The sequence below is a fragment of the Amblyomma mixtum genome, chromosome 1 (genome assembly GCF_055824585.1).
Source record: "Amblyomma mixtum isolate Tamu chromosome 1, ASM5582458v1, whole genome shotgun sequence".
NCBI classification, from domain to species: domain Eukaryota; kingdom Metazoa; phylum Arthropoda; class Arachnida; order Ixodida; family Ixodidae; genus Amblyomma; species Amblyomma mixtum.
Window position 1 is genome coordinate 84,384,989 of NC_143012.1, and position 27,842 is coordinate 84,412,830.

General features: G+C 46.9%; 2 protein-coding genes across 2 annotated transcripts; one reads left to right on the forward strand and one right to left on the reverse strand.

Annotated features, from left to right (window-relative positions):
• The first annotated feature begins 343 nt into the window (after positions 1 to 343).
• On the forward strand, positions 344 to 1,943 carry Calr (calreticulin). Its single transcript, XM_089553745.1, has 2 exons — positions 344 to 508; positions 625 to 1,943. The coding sequence occupies exons 1-2, from the start codon at positions 421 to 423 to the stop codon at positions 1,767 to 1,769; spliced, it is 1,233 nt and encodes a 410-aa protein (XP_089409871.1). The 5' UTR covers positions 344 to 420; the 3' UTR covers positions 1,770 to 1,943.
• Abcd3 (ATP binding cassette subfamily D member Pmp70) lies at positions 1,931 to 27,818 on the reverse strand. Its single transcript, XM_089553714.1, has 16 exons — positions 27,581 to 27,818; positions 27,199 to 27,238; positions 27,092 to 27,138; positions 26,980 to 27,031; positions 24,590 to 24,748; positions 21,196 to 21,222; positions 20,204 to 20,344; positions 18,752 to 19,005; positions 17,528 to 17,667; positions 15,100 to 15,371; positions 14,012 to 14,109; positions 11,653 to 11,794; positions 9,647 to 9,748; positions 8,307 to 8,480; positions 6,972 to 7,133; positions 1,931 to 2,111 (listed from the first exon to the last, which is right to left on the reverse strand). Exons 1-16 carry the CDS (start codon positions 27,691 to 27,693, stop codon positions 2,034 to 2,036), a joined length of 2,001 nt encoding a protein of 666 aa, XP_089409840.1. The 5' UTR covers positions 27,694 to 27,818; the 3' UTR covers positions 1,931 to 2,033.
• Positions 27,819 to 27,842: the final 24 nt, after the last annotated feature.

The following is a 27,842-nucleotide window of genomic DNA, read 5'->3' on the forward strand; positions in this document are numbered from 1 at the left end:
AAAAGATAGCAGAAACCATACAAATGGTTAATTGTCCTAGCGGTAGTGGGGCACAACTACAATCAAAACTCCTGTATTATCAAAAATATTTTTTACTTTTCATTTTAAGTTACATACAACCATATCACAAACTTTTTTATGAACATAGAAGATATAATTATTTGGTTTCAAGCAGTAGCACGCAATTTTTTTAATGCTTGTTTTGTTGCGGAGCTTTAAAGTGCACTGCGCTACCCGTCCGACATCGACCCTCGGGCGAGCCTCACAGCGTGGTGGGGCAGGATTGGCCGGCGCCCGTGCGCCAATGAGAAGTATACATCTGGAGCATCACGTGCCCAACCGGCTTTGATTTACTAGCGCTGCTCAGTGCAGGAGCCGGGTCTTTGAACGTGGTCGTCTCTGACACGCAGGTTCTCAAAAATGCGGCTTCTCTGCATTTTGCTGCCCATTGTGGGCCTAGTAGCAGCCGATCCCACCGTTTACTTCAAAGAAGAGTTCGACGATGGAGGTGAGTATTCAGCGCGAGAGCTTTTCCCTACCACTCGTTCTTTTTTTTCTCTGGCCATCCGCCATCCGTGTCGCTTGGCGGCCTTTGCTGATGTGTACTTCGTGCTTGGAACGCAGACGGCTGGAAGAGCCGGTGGGTCGAGTCTACGAAGGGCGACAACCTGGGCAAGTTTGTGCTGTCCGCGGGCAAGTTCTACGGTGACGCAGAGAAAAGCAAGGGTCTGCAGACGTCCGAAGATGCACGGTTCTACGGCATCTCCGCCAAGTTCGAGCCCTTCTCCAACGAGGGCAAGACTCTGGTGGTGCAGTTCACCGTCAAGCACGAGCAGAACATTGACTGCGGAGGCGGTTACGTGAAGCTGTTCGACTGCAGCCTGGACCAGACGCAGATGCACGGCGAGTCCCCGTACAAGATCATGTTCGGTCCGGACATCTGCGGGCCTGGTACGAAGAAGGTCCACGTCATTTTCAACTACAAGGGCAAGAACCACCTCATCAACAAGGAGATCCGATGCAAGGACGACGTCTTCACCCACCTGTACACGCTGATCGTCAAGCCCGACGACACCTACGTGGTCAAGATCGACAACGAGGTCGCCGAGAAGGGTGAGCTCGAGAGCGACTGGTCCTTCCTGCCGCCCAAGAAGATCAAGGACCCCGAGGCGAAGAAGCCCGAGGACTGGGACGACCGCGCCAAGATCGACGACCCGGACGACAAGAAGCCCGAGGACTGGGACAAGCCCGAGTACATCCCCGACCCGGACGCCACCAAGCCCGAGGACTGGGACGACGACATGGACGGCGAGTGGGAGCCCCCGCAGATCAACAACCCCGAGTACAAGGGCGAGTGGAAGCCCAAGCAGATTGACAACCCGGCCTACAAGGGCGCCTGGGTCCACCCCGAGATCGACAACCCCGAGTACACGGCGGACCCCAAGCTCTACCACTACCCCGAGATCTGCACCATCGGCTTCGACCTGTGGCAGGTGAAGTCTGGCACCATCTTCGACAACCTGCTCATCACCGACGACGAGGAGTACGCGCGAGTCCACGGCGAGGAGACGTGGGGCGCCATCAAGGACGCCGAGAAGAAGATGAAGGAGAAGCAGGAGGAAGAGGAGGACGCCAAGAGCAAGAAGGAAGACGACGCCAAGGAGGAGGACGAGTTCGAAGACGAAGACAAGGAAGAAGAGAAGGAGAAGGATGAGGAAGACACCACCGCCGCGCCCGAGGACGACGACCACAAGCACGAGGAACTGTGAGCGGCCGCCGCTGGTCGGGACTCTTTTTGTACAGGCATCTCTCATTTTTTGTTTTATTCTCTCTCATCCGTGGTTTTCTCATGTTTTTCTCCCCCCCATTGTGGTGCAGCAAAGAGAAATGGTTGATTTAAAGATTTATTAATAAAAGCAAAAAGACAGGCTGTCTCCTGGTAACACGGTGTCCCAGTCTCTTCTTTATTACTCGCTCACTACACACAGCACTGTACAACTGGCTCGGAGAAAAAGGCACTCTCGGCTGCTCTGCTAGGATCCAAACTCCTGGGTGTCTGGCGTGATGGGCTTGAACTCGTAGCTTCCCCGTCCATCCATATACAGGCAGTACTGCAAACACACGTGAAAAAAAATGCACATGGTGTTACTTCCATGCATTGCATGACTGTAAATAGATCAGAGCAACCAGCTTCATTCAGCTGTGATGAATGCTTCCTGTACATGTTTGCTCGTAAGCATGGTAAGTACACGCAAATTCAGGGCAGTAAGGCAGGTGTCTCAACCTTTTTTTTTTTTCATTGCACTTGTGAACATCAAGATTTAAATACGGTAACAGGGTTAGCCTGTTCGATTTGGCAAGCTGTGTGCAAACGTGGTATACATGCATGTGGCTAAGGATATTCCTGCACGATTCTATGCACTCCTTGACTGCAGGGCAAAGGCGGGGGGGGGGGGGGGGGGGGCTGAGTTGGAGGCAATGTACCATACTGGTGCCCCAAGTCTGATCTGCCAACTCTACCAAAACTATGCGTTGATGTTGATGATGCGTGCCTTGTCGGCACCACCTTGTTTCCTCGCACTACAAACACAGATGCAAGCAGCGTGGTGACGACCTGCAAGTAATCCTAAGAAGGCTGCAGTAAATAATTCTGTCATCAAAGAAACAAAACAATTGGCCAAGTTAACATAGTAATTCATATGGCAGTTCAAAGCTGCAGTCAGCTTGTAAGCTGAGCTGCGGTTATTTTCATTTATTACAGTGCCTTCTGCATTCATGCACATTTCCTTATTCAGCGACAATTCATTTATTTGCAGCTGGACTCGGACACACTTAAGAGCAACTTATTGGAGGAAGGATGCCTAAGCAAATGAGACATGGCTCTTTATTAAGCAGATTTACCTCTCTCTTCTTTAACAAATGCCTCGTTATTGCAAGACTGCAGTTTGGTCCTTAAAAAAGAATATTAATACAAACCAATATGTCAAAATTTGCAGTGCCTTTTTACAGATTGCAGAAAAAGTATCTGCAAGGATTTTATGCAAACTATGTCATCACACTATGCAACAAGGGCTGTTCCTTATTGGAAATTTATTTTTTCCAGAATTCGCGAGGTGAAAAATTGGAGATTTTTTTCTTAAGCTCAAATTCGGGTACAAATCTGGTTATTTAACAAATTCTCATAATTTGGGTTTTTTCACATCGTTCTTTGCAGTAAAGGCGGTTTACTATATGAACTTGTTTTCTGTGTGTGTGTGGGGGGGCATGAAATGCTGTATTTTTTGCTCAATCAGTATGTAAAAAATATGGAAATAGCAGGTTGCTGTGGAGAACTTTATTTTCTCTTCCATTTATATTACCATTACTTAATTGCATGCATTACAATCTCCCGTGCAGCACATTCTTGTTGATGCCTGCCTATGTACACTGAAAATATTCATTCCATGTCACAGCGACCATTTTAAACTAACAAGCTGGAGCAGGGAAGCAAACAAGGGAAGGGAAGGGGAATGAGGGGCTCGTTATAAATATGAGAGAAGCCAACAGCCACAGAAACCAAGGGGCACAGGGGATTTTTTTTATTAATTTACTTATTTTTGTGGTGTTGATCAATTTATAATATTACTGAATATGTTATCGCTTAAAGCTAATTGATTAGAAAAGCTGGAGCAGGGCATTGTTAGTGCTAGTAGCACTTGACAAAATGGTACTGATAATAACCCTGTCACACGGGCACTTCGGATCGCGATCGGTCTCGAACGCGGTTGAAGTTTGAAGCGCGATCGAGGTGGACAGCTGCTACACGTATCCACGCGATTCTGATCAACTAGTTAGATTGCTACATACGAGATGGCGCTGCGCCTACTGTCATCATCGCTGTCGATTTCTAATAAATTAAAAATAACAATCGTTAATAAAAATTTTATTGTGAAGATATCAAACTACGAGCAGAAAAAGCAGCTTAATTACTTTCTGCGGCAACCAGCAGTGGACTCGATAGCGAACAGCAGCAAAACAACGCTCGGTGCACGCGTGAACGGTAGCGCCATCTAGTGACAAGGCGCCAAAGCACATCAACTCTGTGATGAAGAAGTTTTCTTCCGTAATTACTGGTAGCTAGGGTCTGTGCATTGCAAGCCGTTTTTTCGTTCCAAGAAGAAAAACTGCAAATAGTAAAAAATGTAACAACTGACTAAAAGCAAGACAACTGCTTCGCCAGGTGTTGCTCTTGCGAAGTAAACACACTGCATTTAGTTAGGCCTAACAGCTTGAAAATCTCCAAATTATCTGAAAAACAGGGGCTAGTTATCGCTTAAACCTCAACGCATGGGCGAGAGTGTTCGAAATAAAAGCGAACCGCTACCATTTGAGCGAGCTATCGCGTCGAAGAATCCAGCGATGACATGTATTTATTCCGAAGCGGGCAAGCAGGGCACCGCCATCTTGTCAACGCATTCCGCAGCCCTTGATCGTGCTCCATGTGGTTGAGCAGGATCGCGGTCGATCACGACTGAATTCGCCGTGTACCAACGCTGGATCTGCATCGAGTTCGATTTCGATCGACTCGATCGCGATCGAAAGTGCCCGTGTGACAGCAGTATAAGATGTCTCAGTCAGTACCTGCGTTTTGGCCGCTCGTTCCTGAAAACCATACTCTACAAACTAAGCCGTGTTTTGAATAGTATGCATTAAAACAGGATCAACATAATTTGTTAACTGAAAACGCCCCTCTGGAATAAGTACAAGACATCCATTACTTTTTCCTTGGTGTCTAGAGCTTTGAGCACTAGAAAACTACCTTCTCTAGAAGGCGCGTTTTTGGATAAAAGTCTGGCTTAACCCAATTTTACCCAAAAATGAAGAGTAACGTATAACGCAGAGTAATGTATAACACATTCAAAAACTGCAGTCCAATCTCTGTGGGCTCCCACAGCAAAATTTGCACCAGCAGTCATCATGAATAATGCTAGAGTGCCTCATACACATTACAGAAAAGCAGTGACTGAAATGAAAGCTATCGACTGAATGTAAACAGCAGCGTTTTACTAAATAGAAAAGTTGTAAAACAAGTGAAATGCTCAGGTTTATTTGTTACATTAGTATCAGACAAGAAGACACACTGCTAAGATAAGAGGCTGCACTTACAATAAGGCCAATTTTGGAGTCATCAGCAACTATAGGGCCTCTAGCTCAAAATGCAAAGCACAGTCAGTCACTAGCATTTCGAAGTCAGAAGGTTTCACATCTTCGCAATTGCTAGGGGAGTGGGATTATTCGAAATTTCGAACATGAATCGAATTCATTTTTTATTTGGTTCACATTTAATTCAGGAAATGGATATTTGAAAATTTTCCAATCGGCAGTGATAGAATGACGCTGACCTTCATAAACCTGACCGCGACAAAAACCACAACATCTGGACAAATTATCCAAAGATCGAGTTTGAAGTGTCAGGAAAACAGTACAACTGCAACCCCTTTGCTTTGTTCTGCGTTTATTGCATGAGCTGGTCATGTACTGCACCTGTCATCAGTAGCCGATGGGCTTCCACCTCGTGCGAAATCCTTCAAGTGGGCTCGCCCACATCCCATGGCTGATGAAAACAAGATGGCCGACCACCCGCTTCAAACAGTCCCAACACAAAAGCTGCATGTTTTTTTTTTTTTTTTGTTGAATCCTACAATGATGTAATGATGTACTTCATATTTAAAGTCCACACCCATGGTATTCATCCTGTCTCCTTCACAATTCTGCTCGCAACAGTTCAGCCATCTCGTTTTGGTCAGTTGTGGTATGTGGGAAAGCCGGTTTGCATGGGGCTTTCGTGGGGGGCCAAGTTGAGGTGTCAATGGATGGGCAAAAGGTCCTGTTAAATTCCTGCCTATTGTGCAGCGCATTGTAGGCTGTGCACTGCTGACGTTTGCATAGAAGCAAGCTTAACAATAACAGGAAGGCCCTGGCTACGTAGTTTTGCTCTCTGAGCTTTGCCATTAGTCTGTAGCAATGGTGGTTATCGGCTGCGTATACACCAACCAACCGAACCCAGCCGAGTGCCATTTCTGGATGCCGATTAGCACATCGCTCCTCATTACTTATTTCTTTTTAAAAGCAGACTCGCTGTTCTAAAGTGAATATGCACTACCCTCACTTCCATCCGTGTATCCCTTCCAGCATGCCAAAACTGCGCACATGTCACAGGCTATTTGCAGTTTGTACGCTCGAGCTTCCCCAAAAGGCTTCAGCAGGTTTTTGACAGTTGTTTATTTTTTTGTTTGGGGGGGGGGGGGGGGTTCATACTTTGATTTTCGGATCACTCGGACATTGTTAAAGACCACTGCTATTTAATATCGAAAAAAAATATAAGGGCGAAGCTTGCCAATTTATCGTTTTTTGGAATACTTTCTCACACTGAACAAATTTTCAATTAGATATCTGAAGTGGGCACTTACACATGTGCGGAGCGCAAACTAGGGAGGTAGAAGAAATGAGAGGTAGAAATCGGAGAAGTAGAATAACAATAACATATCCGAAGAAAATTTTTTTCCAAAATATTTGAATTTCAAAACTTAAATATTCTTGCACCCCTACTAATTGCACAACGCTTGCAAAATTGGAAGAAAGAGCGCACTAAACCAGCAGATAATTGCATACAAAGCATTCAAGCTTGCTGATGTGAAGCTACTGGCATTTAAAAATAACAAAAAATAACTTCTATATCTTGTGTTGCGAGAAATGCAGGGAGTAAATCTATCACAGCCTCCCCCCCCCCAAATTCCCAATGAGCACGTCCACCTCTGGTGGACACACGTCTTTTACGACACAAGCAGAGCTGGGCAACAATGCACTCTTTGGTCAAGTTGAAAATGCAAGCTTTTCGGGCACGACATACTGAAACGGCAATTGCTGTTGATGCCTGAAAAACTGCCGCAGAACCACGTGTATGTACCACCCCGCTCGCGTGTGACACCCACCTCGTGGTACTTCCAGAGAGACTTGCGGTGTGACACGGTGAAGAGGGTGATGCCGGCCTGTCGGCAGTACTGGTACATGGAGCCCTCCACGTCCACGCTCACCGCACTAGTGCACTCGTCCAGGATGGCAAACTGCGGCTGCCGGTAGAAGAGCCGGGCCATCTGCGCCCACCACACAGAGCGGTCGTCCCCCCCGACACCATTAGGGTGGAGCACGGGTACACTGCTGTTTGAAACAAGCTGCTGGGCTACACAATGACCCCCTTCGTGAGAAGACGACACAGTGTTTGAAATGCACACAAGCCTGTGTCTCATGCATTACTCTCGCATAAGACACTGGGCAATAAAAACTGCGAGGACACTTTGGTAACTAAAGTGTTGAGAGGCGAAAGCCGAGGACACTACGCCGTGACGACTTCCCGTGGATGTGACGTCACACCGTTCCCGTGGCTACATCGATACCCAAATTATGCATCTTTCAGGGATCTTAAGTGTTGATTACGCTTAACTGCGCATTTTTATATCTAATTTGAGACAAATCCGGCGTTTTCCTGACAATTCTATGGCAATTTCCACTATGCCGTGACGACTTCCGGTGGATGTGACGTCATACCGTTCCTGTGGCTATATCGACGTCCGCGCTGTTTGGACGCAATTTCGACATTTTTGCCTATAATTAACTAATTAATCTACAGTCATCAAACTTGGCTTCTAGGTTCATTTTTTCCTCCTCTATCCGAAGCAACCATTGGGTTTCTTCTATCTATTCTAGTTCCCGAGTTAAACGCGCATGACACGCTTTGTTAATGGACGGACGACAGTATGAGCCCTTAAAGGCTTTTGCCTTAGAAAAAAAGACTCCTCACACAATCCATGTCAGGCTCCTGCTGCAGATCTTAGCATTGTTAAGAATGGACCATATTCACTGCAGGAACCACTACCTGGCTCAATGCATAACTATGGCTGCTAATATAGTGCCCATCTGTGTGGAATGTAGCTGCTAGTCGCAACATGAGGAACAGCTGTGCTGAGAGGAAAAAATGACAGTGTCTGTAGGAGTTGAAGCTGACGCCTGCTAAACGATTTCCGAAATGTCCCAACTGGGCCAGTTAATTCCCGAGAAAGATTTTCCGCTTCTTCAGTACGCCAGGTTCCCTTGATGAGGCATTCAGCCCTGTAGGTCCTGGCACCTTTACCTCAGCAAGTGTCTGACTGTTGGCAACACTGATGTGAGATCACTCGTGTTCAAGGACAGGCTTAATCCGCTGTGACGATGCACCAGAATGGCATGCCCGCTGCCCCTCTTCCACCGGAGACGGGTCCCCAAGGACTGACCGCGATGCGCTGCTTCTCTCCGCCGCTGAGGATGTCCATCCAGTCCTGGATGGTGTCCCAGCCACGCTCCCGCTCCAGCACGTAGTCCAGCTGCACCAGGTGGAGGAAGCGGGCCAGCTGCTCATCCGTCACACCCTTGCGCAGCATGTCCAGGTGCGTGTCGGGGTAGATCACCTGCAGAGATATTAACACGCAAAAAAAAAAAGGAGCAAAGAAAAAGCAAAGAAAGCAGTGTTGAACACCTACTTCATCCACAAGGGAAAGGGGAAGAAACAACTCAGAAAAAAAGAAAAACTCAGACAGTGCATTCTTTAATACAACAGTGCACATGGTACAAAAAAAGTAAGGTCCACACACAGGAACATCATCATCATCAGCCTGACTACGCCCACTGCAGGGCAAAGGCATTTCCCATGTCTCTCCAATCAACCCTGTCCTTCGCCAGTTGCGACCACCATATTCCTGCAAATTTCTTAATCTCATCTGCCCACCTAACTTTCTGTCACCCCCTGCTACGCTTGCCTTTTCTTGGAATCCACTCCGTTACCCTTAAGGGCCAGCGGTTATCTTGCCTTCGCATTACATGCCCTGCCCAAGCCCATTTCCTCCTCTTGATTTCGACTAGGATGTCATTAACCCGCGTTTTACCCACTCTGCCTTCTTCCTGTCTCTTAATGTTACACCGATCATTTCATCCATCTATCATTACACCTATCTTCACTTTCGTTTGTACTCTTTGGCTGTAGTTGCCCTTGCATCACAAAAGCTAGCACCATCGCCACCATCATATATATATATTCACATTCAATATATTTGTACATTTTGGTAAAGGAAATGTACTTTGATATTGCTATTTTTCCGCTTTAAAGAGATACTGAAAGAAAATCTGAAAACAATGAGAAATCACCACATCTGCATTTTTAAGATACGATTACCGTCGTGTATATTCATCATTCCAGTTATTTTTGAGCAGAACAGCCATAAAGGGTCCTTCCTCAGTAGGGTGGAGAGCTGGGCCAGTTGGTACATAGTTCTGTGTCTGTGTTCTTCCGTTGGTTTTTTCTTTGGTCCTTCCTTACCTGAGCGCCTTGCCTCATTACTGATTACAACGACCACTGAAACTTCTCAGCAGCAGCAGATTAACCCTGGGAAGCAAGCTCACGCTAAGCTATGCAATAAACTTCACCTATGTCTTGTAAGCCCATTTTCATGTTCACTTAATTTCAACACTCGGCAACACCATGCACTCTGCACATTCCACACGAGGCAAACATTCGAGGTTTGCCCCCTCGTGGCCAACTGGCAGAAGCACCAGCCAGATAAGTGCCATGCGCACCCACCTGGTCTCTGAGGGTCCCCAGGGTCATGTACGGTCGCTGGGGGATGTAGAAGAGCTTCTCCTTGGCAGGCTTCACCAGGGTGCCGCCAAACATGGGCCACAGCTGCACAAACGTGCAGATGCGACAGAGTTGTCACCACATGGGCCCTGGCCTATCCCAGCCTCTTCCCAGACAGTGGGGGGAAGATTTCACGCAGGCTCTTCCACCATACAAATAAGCCAGCACAAGGTACCATCGGGGACAAAAGTGGTACACTCTGAGCAGCAGAAGCCAGAGCGACGGAGAACTGCGCCATTTTGATGAGCTCCAGCACGAAACATTTAAACGAGCCAAGTGACATGCCTGCTGATAATAAAGGCCACAGATTGGCTACCTGGGTCCGAGATGCCACCTGTAGATGGCGTTGCAAAGCAGTGTTCCGTTGCTCCGGCTCGTCCCCACTAGTACACAACCCAAAGGTGGAGAAGAACATCGCACAACTCTAGTTTCTCTTCTGCCTAGTGTTAGTATCATTATCATTGCAACCATCGGCCTGACTACGCCCACTGCAGGACAAAGGCATCTGCCATGTCTCTCCAGTTAACCCTGCCCTTCGCCAGCTGCGGTACACTTCTTTTAATCTCATCCCCCCAACTAACTTTCTGCCACTGCTATGTTTGCCTTCTCTCGGAATCCACTCCGTTGCCCTTAAGGACCAGTGGTTATCTTGCCTTCGCATCACAAGCCCTGCCCAGGTCCATTTCTTCCTCTTGATTTCGACTAGGATGTCATTAACCCGCATTTGATCCCTCACCCACTCAGTCCTCTTCTTGCCTCTTAATGTAAAACTTCATATTTTCCTTTCCATAGCTCACTTTTCAGAAAAATGGTTTCACCAAGCAGAACGCAAGTTCTACCAAAATGCAAGCAATTCAGAAAAAGCTGCTTTCATGAATGTTCTGTTTGTCCAAACAACAACAGTACGCACAATAAACAGGCACCGCAGTACCGTGGTTACACGATTGTAACCCCCCCCCAAACCAACCCCCCATATTGCATATCACGAAAAAAAATGTATCAGTCACTACACTACACTACGTCTAGGTATACACTAGTGCCATTGTCCTCACTAGTGCTGCCGTCGTCTTCGCTGCAGCGGTCCCATGTCATTCTAACGTCCTCATCCAGACAAATCCCACACTTAGCTAACAACCACAACGTGTCGTTGTCCCGGGAAATCTTGCACTTCGTAAACGACTGCACCACGACACTGCATAGAACAATTGAAAATTTTGCCTCACTGTAGCCGCCCCACCTACATCACTCATAAAAAAAAATTAAACTTCTGGGCTGGCACACAGTTCGTTTCTTCGGCACAGAGAATGATAGCCATCTTGAATGAAGCTGTGAATGAGCACCGAACGCTTCCTGGACACGAAGAACTAACGACGATTGACAAAGCACAACAGTAGAAGTTGGTAAAATGTGGCCTGCAGTCAAGCCAAATATGTTAAACAGAGCCAAAGAGAAACTATGCATGCTATGCGCGAGCGGCGTCGGCTCTTCCATCAGCTACCGACACTCCCCAGAAGCGTTACGAGTGGCAGTGCCGCTGTGATTGGAACATCAGCCCTTCCATCAACTATCGACACTCCCACGAGCACTTAGTGCGCAGTTAAAAGTAAAAGTAAAAAGAAAGAAGAAAAACTTTTCTGAACAAGCGCGCAGAACAGCCACGTGCAACTGGTTAGAGCCGTAGAGCAAACATAAAATTGCAACTATGCCGTAGTGTCTCTGATATCGCATTTGTATCGCTTTTGTTTACGGTGCCATGGTTTGACTTCCATCATAAGTATATGTGCCGACTTCGGATTTTCAAACTAAAAAATATAGGCTGACTTACAATCGTGTACATACGGTGTATGTCGTTGAAAGAACAAGGAAGTGAGGTCACTCATCAAGAAAAACTTGAAATCATGCAACCCCAACCAAGATAAAGCAGCTTTGCAAGTACTAAAAGGACTCACCTCTCCGAGGATGCGGAATAGGGAGCTCTTCCCACAGCCATTGGGACCACAGACGAGCACGTTGACGCCAGACCTGACTTCGATGGAGAGGTCGTCAACCAGCACGTCTCCATTTGGCGTCACCAGTGGCACATTCTGGAAACTGAAGACAGCAGCCACCGTGAGCTACACCGCCAACAAAACTTGCAAAACAGCATGTAGTGTACAATCACAGAGATGGCCCACATCCTGACACCTGCACTGTGATGGCTCAGCGGTTAGGGCGCTCGGCTGCAGAGACCGGGGGCACCGGGGTTCAATCCTTGCTGTGGTAGCCATATTTTGATGGCAACAAAGCGTAGAAGACACCCACGTGCTGTGTGATGATGCCAGTGCACATTGACCTTTTCAGAGAGGCATTATGTTCTACTATCTAAAAGAAAAAGCACCAGAAAATTTGTGCGTGTAAATTTAGAACCCCTCATTTCACAAAAATAACATTAACAGCTCAAAAACTTCAGGAATTCATTCATGCTGTACACTTCCATCCTCACAGAATTTGAGCCCTATTCTTTAAAAGAAAGATACATTAAAGCAGTTTCTGCAATGAAAACTCAGCTACAGTGTCCTTTAATAAAATACTCCACAGCATAAGTGAAGAAAAGAGTTTCACCGCCAGACAGCACCTCCCAGGCACACCGTAACACTTTGCAAAGTCCATCTTTATATCTTGTCTTTGAAAAGCGATCCTTTTTTCTAGGTATGAATTGGCCCCCCCATTCCGTCCAGGAGAGATCTCAAATGTAGCCGGCATCACTGAATTCGTGAAAACAGCTTTAGACACCTCAAAAAATGTTTGAAAAGTCATGTGGACAACTGTAGACACCGTGGCACAAAGGGTTAAAGAACCCAGGTGTCTGAAGTAATTCCAGAGCCCTTCCACTATGGTGACTCTTTCAATCCTCCTTCTTTCGCTTGCTTTTTCATCCCTTCCTTCATGATGCAGTTGAGGTGTCCACAGAAAGGCGTGAGAGTTTCAGTGCCCTTCCTTTCCCCAAAAAGCTCTTTTCAAATGTCCTTCGATCCAAATTTTGACTTCAGAAGTGACACAAAAGCAGGAGAGACAGCAGGAACAAATTAAAGGCACAGGCTATGCAGTCATGCGTGAAATATGAGATAAGAGTTTCTTGCTTTTTACTCCTGCCTACTATCAGTTCGGGATGTATCTACTGACAGCACACTGCCATCATCAGACTTGACCCCAAAATACAAACAAGTGCAGCAGCTGCCAACCAGGCAGTGTGTTGGTCACCAAGTCTGAGCCAGTAGCATAGGCTACCATGTGGCAACTGTTGGCACTGGGAGCAACTGGTGCATTCAATGGTTGCTGCACTGCAGCCATAGAAGTTACACCCACTAGTGGTGACACCAACATCCTCCAGAAGCACAGGCGTAATTTGGCGGCCCTGAGGAACTGTTCCAAAGAGCGCCACTTTTTGCTCCAGTGAGCCAACACGGTGACGACCACTGCTGCCATATGGGCAAGTCTTGCTATAGGTAGAAAATTCAACTAGTTACTAATCACAATAGGTTACGATTAGTTACCAATCATTAGTCACTGATTACCAATTAATGGTAATCACTAATTAATGACTGATTACAAATTGTTAATTATAAACAACCAATTAATTACTAACTACTAGCCATTAATACCTAATTACTAATTAATTGTTATGACATACTATGCCCCAATGAATTCAGTGATTTCCAGTTACAGCATATACTGCATCCCTGATGACGCCACCAGGATGATTGACAGCTATAGTGTGATGGACAGAATGATGAGCCACTAAAGGCTTTGGCCATAAAATTTGGAAACTCCGCGTCGTGCTATATAGGTTTGCATGTTCTATGAATCCTCCAATGGCCATCTCCTGATTGACCAATGGTCATCTCCACACTAAGCACTGGCATTGGCATCGAGATGCCCTACATGTCACTGGCAGCTGCGCGAATTGTGCACCTGTGGGTCTGGGTTCATTCAGTCTGACGGTGTCAGTGCATGAATAACTAACCTTTATACTATCAAGAGGTAGGAGGTTAGCTGAAATGGAAGCTTCACATGCTGAAACCCATACCTGGATGTTACCTTAGACTTAACTGCTCTAGAGTCACTTGAATTCATCAGATAAACCTCTCAACATAGCAGGCAGAAAGTGCTTCCAACTGATCTGCTCAACTGCATGCCACCCGGCATTGTTTTGGTGTTTCGAGACCCTCGTGTGGATTGCTTCACTTGTGCCCCACCCATTGCAGGTAAGTGCGCTAACCCCGGGAAGCGGGGTAGGAGAAATGGGCACAAGCCAGACTTTGCACTCACCGAATGACATTGTCTCGTGTGATCATGCGGCCGGCACCTGGCACCAGCTCCATGCGACGGCGAGGCTTTGATGTGTCACCACTGGCTTCACTGGACTCCTGCACGCATCCAAAAAAGTTTTCTCGCACACTCCACTCTCAGCCTTGCCCAAAGTGTGGAAAAGCACAAAGACCTTGGCCGCAAGCTAAGGCTGCTCACAAGCCAGCAACACCTGAAAGGCACGTGACAAGCACACCTCTAGCTTGCTGAGGGAAACACTACCTGGTTATAGAAACACACCAGGGATTACCACAAAAACTAGGCCGGAGAATCATGAATAACGCCAACCCCTCTGTCTATCTAAGTACATCAACCTCTCTGTCTCTCCTTTTCCAACAGAGACAAAGCCGCAGCCAAACGCATTGGTTTCAATTCCATTGGTTGTGCAGTTTGTGGTTTCCTGTGGCGAAAGAGCAAGTTATGGACATTCCAAAATTCACAGAGGCTGTGCAAATCACAGTGGTTTTTGTAAGGCATTCTTTCTAAGGAAGCAGCTTATCATCACGTTTTCACGATCTCTACAGTTACACTGCGACATCAAAGCGCACATTGAAAGTGACACCTTTTACTATATTTGCGTCAGTACACTGTCACGGCTGATAAACAGCACTTTAGGCAGCTAATGTTGATTAGAAGGTCCCACAACAACCAGAAAGCTCTCCTGGACCATAAGAGAAGGAGGCGAATTCAGCATACGTTCACTGTAGAGTCTTTCAGTTCGAACGCAAGACTAAAACCCGAAAGAACCGCCAAGTGCTGCCAGGTGACTTGACCGCTTGGTTTGGTTTATTGGTTTAACTGGGTTTAACGTCCCAAAGCGACGCAGGCGATGAGAGACGCCTTAGTGAAGGGCTCCAGAAAATTCGGCCACCTGCGGTTCTTTAACGTGCACTGACATCGCACAGTACACGAGCCTCTAGAATCTCGCCTCCATCGAAACTCGACCGCTGCGGCTGGGATCGAACCCGAGTCTTTCGGGTCAGCAGACGAGCGCCATAACCACTGAGCCACCGTGGCGGAGTGAAGGCTGAACCAACAACCGGGCTCACCTCTGCGGGTACCGCGAGCATGGAGCGGACGTAGTGTCCCCGGGCGAGATCGTGCAGCACATGTCGCAGCTGGGAGACGCGGGCGGTGAAGCCGGCCAGGCGGGTCATCTCCCGGCCGGCCAGCACCACCCGGCCCACGGACTCGGCCAGCTTGACCAGCATGCGGCCGCTCTTGTAGTACTCTTCCAGCCGCAGGTTGTGGTCCAGCTGCATGCGCTGGCCCGCCATGAACGGACGGCTGATGAGCAGGTAGCCCACCACCGTCGCCAGGTCTGCCAGAAGAAAGGGAGAGAAGGCGACGAGGGTACGGATGAAGTACACAGAACATGCATGTCTTTTTTCCAATAAACTTCAGTTCCTAGTTACCGCTCGTCCTGTCCTCTTCTCGTTCTTCAGTCTCGTCCAAGTTCGCAGTTATTCCTCCTCTCCAACATACCTAAACCTTCCCCCATTTCAATGCCCTACACCAAACATCCACAGCCACAGTGGTAACAGTGCGTTGCGCACTGCGGCATTACTTCGGTGAAGTGATCCTCTACGTTTGCACTTGAGGTAAACTGTACCGTACCTAGAGCTCTGTGACAGCCCTCAACGCTGCTCTCCAGGTGGAAGTGGTGACCGACACTCAAGTAACTGGGCGTGTGACCTTTGTTAATAACGCACTAATAATAATATCACGCACTGTAACGTAGTTTACAAAATACATACCTACATTAAGTTGCAACAACATGCACTGCACTTTTTTTACAATTATCCAATTGCCCCTTTGAAGACAAGTCCGCTGATGTATGTGTTCTCCACAAAATGCGATGGCACAACATGGAATTAGCATTATAGTACAGCTGGTACCATCGGGGAGGAACTTGCAGATTATTTTAATATACTGTGCCTTACAAAAGGGCGTATTAGTATCAACCCTATCTTGATGGAGACAAAGGTTTACTCATGCATCTATAATGTGGGCGAAACATCCTTGACTGCTGTAATGCAGTCTCTCAGTGAAACCTTCAATTGCCATTTGCAATGGTAATAAACCCAACTTGTAGCCTCATGACTCAATTTATTAGTTGCTACAACCAGGAACATCCCTGCTGTTGACATCCACCAGCCATGGTGTGCTTACAATCCCAGGGGAGCCACAGAGGAGAGGAGATAGACGCGTGCCCTTACTGTCACACCTGTCCTCATATTTGTAAACACTGGACCGCTCAAATCTGAGATAGCACCACGCGTGAGATGCTGGCTTCGTACCAGATCTTTTTTTTTTTTTTTCAAGGGCACAGATGAAAGCTTCAATTGTAAACACTTGTATTCTCTCCAAAAGCATTTTAACATAAACAGCAATAAGCTAAATCATTCCTATATGCGTAGTAGATCAACTCTTAACACATAACCCTGGCTTGAAATAATGAAGAATGAGTAAACGAGTTTTCGCCTGTCTCCAGTCAATGATGGAAAAACAGAATTGGTATGCTGATGGGTAGACAGGTTGGCCAAACAGTTAGGCTACTGGGCCAACAGGAATTCCTGTGGCAAGCTTCGTGCAGAGTGCCAAGCAGAAAGACTGTGATTATGTTGACACGTAAGCAACTAATGGCTGTCATGCACCTGATGCAAGGTTAAAAGAAAGTTATGTAATTAAAGAAAGAGAGAAAAAGACAGGAGAAAAAAAATCAAGCTGCTTAAAAGGGGAACATCAGCAGAAAAAAAAAAAAAAAATGGGTCAGGCACAATCAAAACCTACAGTTAGCTATGGCAAATGATTTTCTGGGCTGCAGTTCCAGAGTCTTGAATAGACAACACTTAATATGCACAGAATACAAAATAAAATGTTTGCCCTTGTATTACCTGAACACAACTAAGAGCAAAACGGAAAAAAAGCAAAAAGTAAATGTGTGCGAATATTCGAAACTTCGAGTGGTTTGCAAATAGCATTTTCTATTCAGTTCGAAACATACTTTCATATTCGACCTCTTAAGCATTCAGAAATTTCGAATACCTTGTTCACCTAAACTCTCAGCGAAACGTCGCCAGGTTTCCAAACGGCAGTATCCTGAACTTGTGACATGAGTTAACCAGCCCTATCTTCATATAACTGGCAGCCATCATGAGGCAAAAGCTCGTGAATGACAATGCTAAGCCTTCATAAAATCAATGCATTGACGGCTGCGGGTCAGCAAACTAACTACAGCACCATCCGGCATGCCACTGTGTTGGCCCACGACACAGTCGATAACTGGCTGCGAACCTGACTGGCAGCGATCCTCTAGTTTTCGATCACCATGATAAGAGACATGGCGTGCACGGACACAGCCAGCTTATGGAGTGCAACGGAACGGGCGAACCAGAGCCCCCGCGCGCTACCCTCGACCACCAAGATCTCCTCGCCAGTGGGCTCCCGAGTTAGTAGCAAGCAAACAAAGCTCACATTTTGCAACAATGTCGTCAACAATGCCCAGGGTGAAGCGGTACTCGAGGAAGTCCCGCAGATGCTGCACCAGCCGGCGGAACGAGTTGTCCAGCGTCCTCCGTTCCCGCTCGTTGCCCTGGTAGAAGGCAATCTCCTCACTGCAACAACACACAGCCAGGGTGGTAGTGAGGAGCAATCACCAGATCACGCAAGCCATGGTCCGAAATATACAGAGGGGGGAAACTCCACACGCGGACACAGTGTAATACCTTGACAGGAACTTTGTGCCACTCAGGGAATGGTCTGTCTCTCTCTTTTTCTCGTAAATGCACATGGATATGAGTGCACTCATATGCTGGTGCCATCTAGCTCACAAAACAATAACTGAAAACATGCACCTGTGTCCTGTGCTGCTGCTAGTTATGAATTTTCAATCAAGTGCAGTCACTTTACGATGCAACCCGGCGAAGTATGATGTGTTTACAGTAGAACCCCTCTATAGTCATCATCATCAGCAGCAGCCTGACTACGCCCACTGCAGGGCATAGGCCTCTCCCATGTCTCTCCAATTTAACCCTCTCCTTCGCCAGTTGCGGCCATCGTATCCCCTCAAATTTCTTAATCTCATCCACCCACCTAACTTTCTGCCGCCCCCTGCTACGCTTGCCTTCTCTCGGAATCCACTTCATTACCCTTAAGGACCAGCGGTTATGTTGCCTTCGCACTACACGCCCTGACCAAGCCCACTTCTTCCTCTTGATTTCAACTAGGATGTCATTAACCCGCGTCTGTTCCCTCACCCACTCTGCCCGCTTCTTGTCTCTTTTAATGTCACACCTATCATTTTTCTTTCCATAGCTCGCTGCGTTGTTCTTAACTTAAGCTGAACCCTATTCGTTAGCCTCCATGTTTCTGCCCCATAGGTGAGTACTGGTAAGATACAGCTGTTGCATACTTTTCTCTAGAGGGATATTGGTAAACTGCCATTCATGATCTGAGAGAACCTGCCAGTAGCTAGCAAAAAATCTTTACTATATCAGGGTCCTTACTACATCAGCTGTTGGTGATTGCACGGATCTTACTATGCTCTCTGGCTGCTTACTAAGCACGAAGTGTTGGTTTATAAAACCAACACTTAAGTCATAACCCCCCTCCCTGGTTCTCCACTCATAACTGGCCAATGAAGGGAGTCACCCTTCCAACATACTCTTCACGCTCTGTACCACGAGTGGATTCCCTCACCTATTGGTGATGAGGCGCGAGTTGACGTATCGCAGCTCGCCCTCGAGCTTCTGCTCCTCGATGGTCATGCGGCCCACGGGCCGTCGCATGCGCGTCAGGATGACCCCGGCGAACAGCAGGTACAGCAGCATCGCCCCCGGCGCCTCCTGGCCGATGGCCACCGAGAGCCACCGCACGTAAAGCACAATGTCCAGCAGTGGCTTGCTCAAGTTCGAGTACAGGTCGGTCAGGCAGCCACAGAACTTCTCCACATCCTGAGCACAGGGACCACACATTAGTGGCTCAGTTAAGTGCCTGTCTTGAAGACAAAGGTGTTCGTTTTGAGCCACCTCACTACTGCCACAGCCAACTCTGCAACCAGCTCTTTCTTGCGCAAACCAAGCTATGCCGACGTACAACATCGGCGATCCCCATTCTCAGAAGATGTCAAAAACATTTAAGGTTTATGGGGGTTTAACGTCCCAAAGTGACTCAAGCTATGAGAGACAACTTAGTGAAGGGCTCCGGAAATTTCGGCCACCTGGGGTTCTTTAACGTGCACTGACATCGCACAGTATATGGGCCTCTAGAATTTCGCCTTCATCGAAATTCGACCACCTCGGCCGGGATCAAAGAACATTCAGACATATCTAAGGATTCCTAATTGCATTTCGTTGAAAGGATATGGTCAGAAAAGACTTAAGCTCTTTTTGCGAAAGCCAGACGACGAAAAGAGAACATCAAATCAGCAATGAACAGTCAAAGATCACATATTCTGCCAGTAAGAACGCTGCACCGGCGTACGGTGACAATATGTATTTCAAAAAAATATTTGACAATGCGAGTCAATGGGGCAAAAGTAATGAGAGAATGAAAAAAAATGCATAGACAACAACAGAATACTATCACAGCAAAGCCACTATGACTACAAACAGGCTTCAAACCATACCTGCAAACCATTTGATTACTTTTAAGTGCCCTTACTTTAAAGGAATCTTGTTCAAGAGTGAAACAACACGATGCTTGAGTTTAAGCACACTGCAAGTCGGATGGTCTGCCACAGGTATTTGCATAAAAGGTAATACTGTTAAGACTTAGACATGCTATCTTGCATGCCAAGGGAAGCAAGCAATGAAAAAAAAAATAAATTAACTAAACTAGGCTACAGCCTTAGTGAAAACATTTCGTGAGGACCACTGTGTCTCTCCACTTTTTCTCCTTCTTCCTTCGTTGTCTTTCTCGTCTTCTATCTCTCTTGACCTGGATTAGCTTGGCTCTTGGCTTGGCACCCATGTGGATCGGCACCAAGCCAAGCCAAGCCATAGAAGAACAAGGATAACGACGGGCTTCAGTTACACATCTCAGGGTGGGCTTCCATTAACAGCTCTTGCTGTAGAACTGTAAAACTGACAACACAAGACAGGTTTGTGCACTTCAGCCACCATCGAAGGTGTGTGACGAATTCCTCCTCACCTGTGTGAGCAGCTGGTCTGGGTTGGCAATGCGGTTGTCGAGGTTGCTCATGCGGTAGTAGGTGATGCCGCTCAGGTACTCCTTATACAGGGCGTGGTGCAGCCGAGAGCGGAACCGCAGCCGAAGCTCACTCAGCCCATACTGCGCAGAACGAGTGCAATGCACACACACCACAGATTTCTGCCCAACAGGCCAGCGCCCAGGTCACGAAACCTCCTAGTGCTGTACACATTCATCCTTGACTGAAGGAGCCCTACGAATCTCCTAGGGGTGTACACATTCACCCTTGACTGAACAAGCTGTCTGAACCTCCTAAGGGTGTACACATTCACCCCTGACTGAAGGAGCCCTATGAATCTCCTAGGGGTGTACACATTCCCCCTTGAGGGAACAAGCCACCTGAACCTCCTAGGGTTGTACACATTCACCCTTAACTGAACAAGCTATGAATCTCCTAGGGGTGTACACATTCACCCCTGACTGAACATCCTGTCTGAACCTCCTAAGGGTGTACACCTTCACCCTGACTGAAGGAGCCCTGGGAATCTCCTAGGGGTGTACACATTCACCCTTGAGGGAACAAGCCAAGGGAACCTCCTAGGGTTGTACACATTCACCCTTAATGAACAAGCGTATGAATCTCCTAGGGGTGTACACATTCACCCTTGACTGAACAAGCTGTCCCTCCTAGGGGTGTACACATTCACCACTGACTGAACAAGCCATCCGACTGGCTACGCGAATCACAGATGTGAGTTACAAGCAAGCCTTCCTCAGATGTGAGTTACAAGCAAGCCTTCCTCTATTGATTATGGGCTTACCAGCTTAATAAGAGGTGCAAGTTGCTTCATAACTTAAAAGCAATGCATGCAACAATTAACCCCTTTGAGAACAATGATGCGCCTAGAACACCCTGGCTAGGATTTAGAGAAGAAGAAGCCAATGCCTGTGAAGCATGCAGATTGACCTTGTGCTCTTCATAGGCAACTTACCTTAAGGAGGTTGTTCACCATGGACAACTGCAAGGGGGGAGAAAAAGCAAGTTAGCATTAACCACACTTGTTTACGGACATACAAAGCTACAAACAGCTAGTCTGCAGGTGAAATCAGCCGGTGACGGCAACAAATGTTTTTTTTTTCGCTTTTTATAGCTTATGAAAAGCAGTTTTCAGTGAAAGTAGCGTCTTTGTCGTTAGAATATGGTAATCTATTGATAAAGGACACCTTAAATTTGCTCTCAGCATTCCATTAAAAGCTCAGCCTTCAGAACATAGGTAGGCATCACTATATCAAGCACAGCTCCTTGACAGACTATGTTACCCTAAACCTACTGCACACTCCTAATGTCAGCTGCAATGTCAAAAGAATGTTTTTACAAGAATAGACACACAGATGCTACTAATGAAGATGATAATATAAGCATACGACATTTGATGGAATGAAGAAAAAAAACAAAACTGCGTGATTTTGTAATCGTTTCCATTTTGTGAACTAGCCTTAGCGATTATTTGATGAAGGAAATTATCTTACGTTGAGAAAAAAAAACGAATCCTCGCAGAGTTATTCTCTTCATTGCAAATATTATCCCTTCCCAATGAAAAATGAAAACATGCCCTACGAAAAATATACAAAACCCCAAACGAAAAGAGCCCAACGTGTACTGCATCCTCCAAATTTGCATTCACATCCAGAGCCAGAATTACCATCTCAGACTACCTGCTCCTTCGAGCAGGCTAGTCAAGCCTTTATCCAATTAGTCCATGGAAAACTAATGCCCCTGTTTGAGTGTATAAAGCTAGGCATAATTCATGCCACATAGAGCTGGAAAAATGGCAATTAATTTCGAAACATTCAAGTGGACCATGGCCTTGCACACAGTCCAAGAGGGTAATCAATGCCCAAAGGTCGTTCTATCAAAGGTTGTTCTAGAAATAAAATCAATAACACGTTATGCGGGCATCAACGGTGCATGTGTAGTCTGAATTTCTGTAATTTGTAGCTGTTTCGGTATGCTGAGTGTATGAAAGGGTGCTGAAATGCTCACAGGGTGGTGATCAGAAAGCCCTTGCTCAACCGATACAGCGCAGTCAGAAAAAGTGCGAGATATATAAATGCAAAATCTAAAAGGAAACTAGCAGTGAGCGATACAGGAGAGTTGGCTGGCAAACGATCTGAGCTGAGCCATGCATGAACATAACATTGTAGACAGCATTCACATGTTCGCTAGACCCCGTACATTGTTCAAGAGACTTCCAGTCAATACCTGGTAGATTAATACCGCCAATCAACAGTATTTTACTTTTCTTGCATTCAAACATATGCATCTGTAACATATTCAGGTGCTCACTGGTAATATTTGGGGGCCTATAGAGAGCGTACATAAACCCATGTCCCCCAGCATGATAGTCTTAGATATAAGCACTCAAGATAAGGGTCATCTTCAACTGAAGAGGGTTTTATTTATTTATTTATTTTTTTTCGCTATAATGCCATGCCACCGCCTCTTGAGAGCCAGTCCTTTCTGAATTATTCAGCGAAACTAGCTGTCTGCAAGACAGGTTTGATAAGCAATTTAAGATTAGCGATGACTTGCTTTTACATGCACATGTGTAGGCATGTCCCGGGCTGAGACTGTTTTTCCTCGCCCTTTTTTTTTTCATGCGGTACCTTATTGTTCAGTCTGTCATTGCATATGTATGCTTTACTGTTCTAGTAAAGACCGTAGGCACTTTGTAACCTTCATCACGGTTTGGTTCAGCAATGTCCTGCAACTTATCTCTTATAGCTCTGGTTTTGTGCCAAAAGTCCTCCCCAACGGAAAACGAGCTGTTTTCCAGTTTGAATCCTTTCTGCAGTGTTTCATTCTTGTGCCGTGAACTCATTAACTTAAATATATCTGACCTAACTTTGCTTCTGCTTTTTCCAGACGGTGAATTCATTCTGTTTCAACTTTGCCAAGCCCAAGAGTTCTTTTAATTCTGTTTTCACAGAAAGCACTCTCCGGTGTGTGTCTAGTTTCGTCCTGTTCTTCCAGTAGGTCATAAACAACCAAGTTCAACTGCCCGCTGCAATTTTTTAAGTCTATCCTATTCTCTAGGATTTGGACGAGGCCTTCTAGAATATCAAGCTGATCGTGGCGGGAGGCAACCTTTGGTTTCTAAGGCCGATATGGCATCTAATTCACTCTCTATATCGGTCAGTTGCTTCTCATTCATCTCTTATTTTATTTTGAGAATGGTGCCCCTTCTGCCAGCACTTCTGACTGACTCTCTGTGTGTGTGTGCTGACACGCGTGTTTATGGCTAGTTTTTCGACTAGTCAACCAAGAACAGCAGGAGAACAACAACTAATTTTAATATTACATTTCGACAGAACTGACGAAACTTTGCACTTACAGACACTGTTTAAATGGAGTAAAATTTTTGGCTGGTTCGTTGTCATGATTGTGCCGCAAGTTTAATGATGTTAAATGTGAACTTAGAAAATAATGCCATTAATGAACTCAAGGCGCAAAGCATTTAGTGCCATTTCTTGCACGCGCATAACAAGGATATCTACCTGAAAGAAGGCTAATCGTCAGTTATTGTTTCAGTGGCCAGTTTTGGGCATGCTTAAATGTGGCACAGTCATCATCATCAGCCTTCCATTATTGCACAATCAGGGTGCGATAGTGGAATGTTTTTCACTCCAGTTCGGGAAAAAATAAAAATAAAAATTCAACACCAAACTGGAGAAAAAAACAGTAGCTCACAATGAATTTCACTTGTCTGAATTTGCATGTCCGCACAGAATGTAGCGACAGCATCACGATAAGGTGCATCCGTCGTGGTGAGCAACAATAAACATAAAAAGAGTGATGTTTTAAACTGCACAGAGAAGTGAAATGCAGCATGACTCATGGTAACAAAATAATATGTCACTAAGCGTGTCTGCAGGATCAATTTCAGTGCAGAGGGGGTCGTCAAGGGCAATTTGTCGCACTGCATAACACTGCACACGCTGTTTCCTCCTCCTCTACATATTATACATCAATTCAGTTCCTGAGCAACATTACTGCCCTGGGAAATCCACTGCCAAACCACTGTGCCCTGTAGTATGGGGCCGAGGTCGCACGAGGCACATAAAATTAGAAAACAAAAATATTTCAGTATGACACTGTGGAAACTTCCACACGTTCACCAAACACCTGATCAACAGCCAACAGAAATAAAAGGCACAGGCAAGTGAGGCTAGGTGGTTTCACATCACAAATCTTGTCGAAGAATCAAAAACAGCGACAACTGCTGAAAGCAGAGCATATGACGTCATCCGTCTCATCTGCACAGCCCTGCATGCTAGAGCCATGTCCATGTGCAACATGAGATGGAAACATTGGGGTGCACCCACCATGGGCATGGTGAAGATGAACGCCTGCAGCGTTTCCCTGAAGAGTGACGTGTTCCGGGAGATGATGGCCCGCTCAATGATGGTGCCATTGCGGATCAGCCAGATGTCACACAGCGTCCGGCCAATCAGCGAGCTGGCCACCAGGAGCATGTAGCCAAACTGGGAAAAAGTTCAGAGGGCACTTTGGCTTTCTAAAATGCTGCAAGGCGAAAGCCTTTCCTGGTGCACTGCTTGGCACTGACTGCGAGACTGTTTGCGCTGTACTATAGTGCTTGATTTGACTACACACTTTGACTGCTGACTTTGACTGCTTCTTTAGCACGACTCTCTCTCTGCTTCAATGAGTTCGGTTGTATCCATGGCTCTGTTCGCAGGATTGAGGTATGCAATGCAGTCACCCACGGACGCCTTACGCCCCCCGTTGAAGCGGACGACAACTATTTAGTCGAAATGGTTATGACATCAGAGTGCGTGGATTCGCAGTAATGGGGTCACACATGGGTGCTTAACGCCCCCTTCGCAGTAATGGGGTCACCCACGGGTGCCCGACGACCCCTTTTGGAGCAGACGACAACTATTTAATTAGTTGTCGTCTGCTCCAAAAGGGGGCGTCGAGCACCCAAGGGTGACCCCATTACTGTGAATCCGTGCACTCCGACTTCATAACCACTTCGACCAAACGAAAAGAGTGACACCTCTGCTGACAACCATCTGTTGACAACCTTCTGTCGACAACAATGAGGCATTAAAGGCTTTCGTCTTAAAAACACAACACAGCTGCCACATACACACTCGGACACTTGCAAGCAGTTCACCGAGTGCTGTCCTACAACCTTGTCCTTCTGGCTCTGGCCAAACACTGGCAAGTCTAGCAGAGCCACTCAGAAGGTCATGCTTCCCTTGCACCGCACATTGAACAAGTGGACTGGCATTGTAACGTACTCTCCAGGAAGTACTTGGTTCACATTGAAAACGAAATGTTATCATGCATGCAACCTTCTCCATGGTTCTTTTTCAAGGGGCTGCTGCTTAGCTGAGTGACATGGGCCAGGAAATGGTACGCCAAACTTTGCACGACAGCGCTGGGCAAGAAGGAAGACATTGCTTTCCACAAAATTCCCTGTTCTTTGAGAAAGGCGCTGCCTTTCGTATCTGCACAAGGCAAGAAAGATGACACGGAAACATGGTGCCAGAAAAAGACGCCGATGTGTGCATTACTAAGACGTTAATCTCTCCACTTCACCTTCACAAGATTCTCTCTCTTTTTTGTTCCCAAACAGCAGAGACCAGTTTCTCCATTTTAAGCCTAGTCTTCTTGCAAACCTTCTCAAAAATGGTTAGACTGACCAACGCTTTTGAGTCACATGGCGGAATATTGTAGTAGAAATGAATTAGGAGTTACATTTCAATTAGAAGTCAATTAGAAGTTACATTTGTATGTTCTGCCGTAATTCTGTGCATGATGGCACTTCTCTGAATGCCCATAATCTGCGCTACCACACAGGTCTTATCATCAACTCCCGTACACGCGAATGAGCCCACAGCCCGTCCTTGGAGAGAACGGCACAAAGAGCGTGGGTGGAACCCACTTCACCCAGGAAGAGCGCGGAGTTAATTGCCCACTTTGGCAGCAATTAGCACACATGCTGGGGCACTCCAGGAAAAAAGAAAATTTAAATGACATCAGGCAGCCACGTTGTGCTCCCTGCAGACCACAAGAGAAGAACTGAACAGCACTTTTTTGTAGTTCCCACCCCTGAAACGTGACATTTATGCTTACAACAGCACCACAAAAAAAAAAAAAAAATGTGGGCAACTGTAAGGTGGTCAAAACTTGGTGTACACAAGGCACTCTTCGGTTTGTTCCAAGATGGGGAGGCATTCAAGTGGCTGAAAAATATGGCTGGCAGCATACTTTGATTTGAGAAAATGCAAAGCATTTTGCTAGTTTGTGCGTGCATACGAATGATGATAATTCCAAACTCTTCGGAGACTGTCCCTGATGTCTCATGCTGAACTGTCTAAAAATAAAACTTTATGAAACTCACTTTAGAGCCAAGAACATATGAGCAGTTCAAGAATGTGCATATTTGGTATTTGAATACTATGGCAAAAGTTGGCTGATGGCACAGCTACCTGTTGCTGCTGGCAACAGTCCAAGTGAAAGCATGTCCACTACCTGCCAAGATGGGTTACAAGTGCGAGCAAGAATCAAAATCACGCATTACGGTATAGATAACCAAACACTATAAGCATTATATCTTGTTTAAATCGCCCTGCCATGGCAGGTTATTAGGCGAGATGCCTCGGTATCTACCGCGCGCCAAACGTCACATCGGTCTTCGCGCAAATGAATGAACGCATCGTTCGCGTGGGTCGGAAGGACGCACCTCTGGAGTGAAGACCCCGGGGATGACAACCTTGAGTAGACTCCCCAGCTGCCTGCAAAGCGGAAAGTCGTCGTCGTAAGCCGCGTCTCCAGCAGGAAAGAACGCGTCTCACCTGAAGAACTCGCGGTCCACGTGAGCTTTCTCCTTCTTGGCATCTTTCTGCGGACCCAAGGAACCCCGAGTGAGCCCCGGCCTCGCCCGATCGCGCCGCACACTCACCTTGTCGAAAACCAGCGCCGCTGCCGCGAGCTCCCGGCTCCTGCGAAGTAAGAGATAGAAAAGTGCACATGCACTATGAGCGCGCGTTCGTCGGAAGCCCGGCGCAATGATGCGCGCAATTGTCGAGAATCCGCGGCGTCCGTAGGGCTGAATCGCAGTTCGGACCGACTCTGTCAGCCTCGGCAGCGACTTCGCCAGCACCGGCCGCGCCAGGTAAATTAACGGGTAGCGGACAAGAACGACGAAAACAGCGGGACAGCCGGGAAAAGCCCGAAGGAACTAGGAAAAGACGTCGGGCCGGCCGTGTACACGCTAAACTCAGTACAGGGCTCAACGGCGGTTGTTCGGCGCCGTTCCAGCAGCGTGGAGTTGGGAGACTCACCTCTTCTGCTTCCTGAGGAACCTGAAGTAGGACCATGCGTAGATGAGGGCCACGGTACCGGCGACCACGGCGGGCCGCCGCTGATCGAGCAGCTTGCTCCAGGCGGCCGCCATGTTTTCGTCTGCGGCCGTCAGCTGATTGCCGTGCTCGGCTATGGCGCGTTGAGCGCACCGGTCCGACGACTTCGGGGGCCCCCCACCCCCACCGCTTTTCCTTTTCCCACGTGACGAGGAAGCTTTTTTTTTTTCTTTCTCACGGAGCG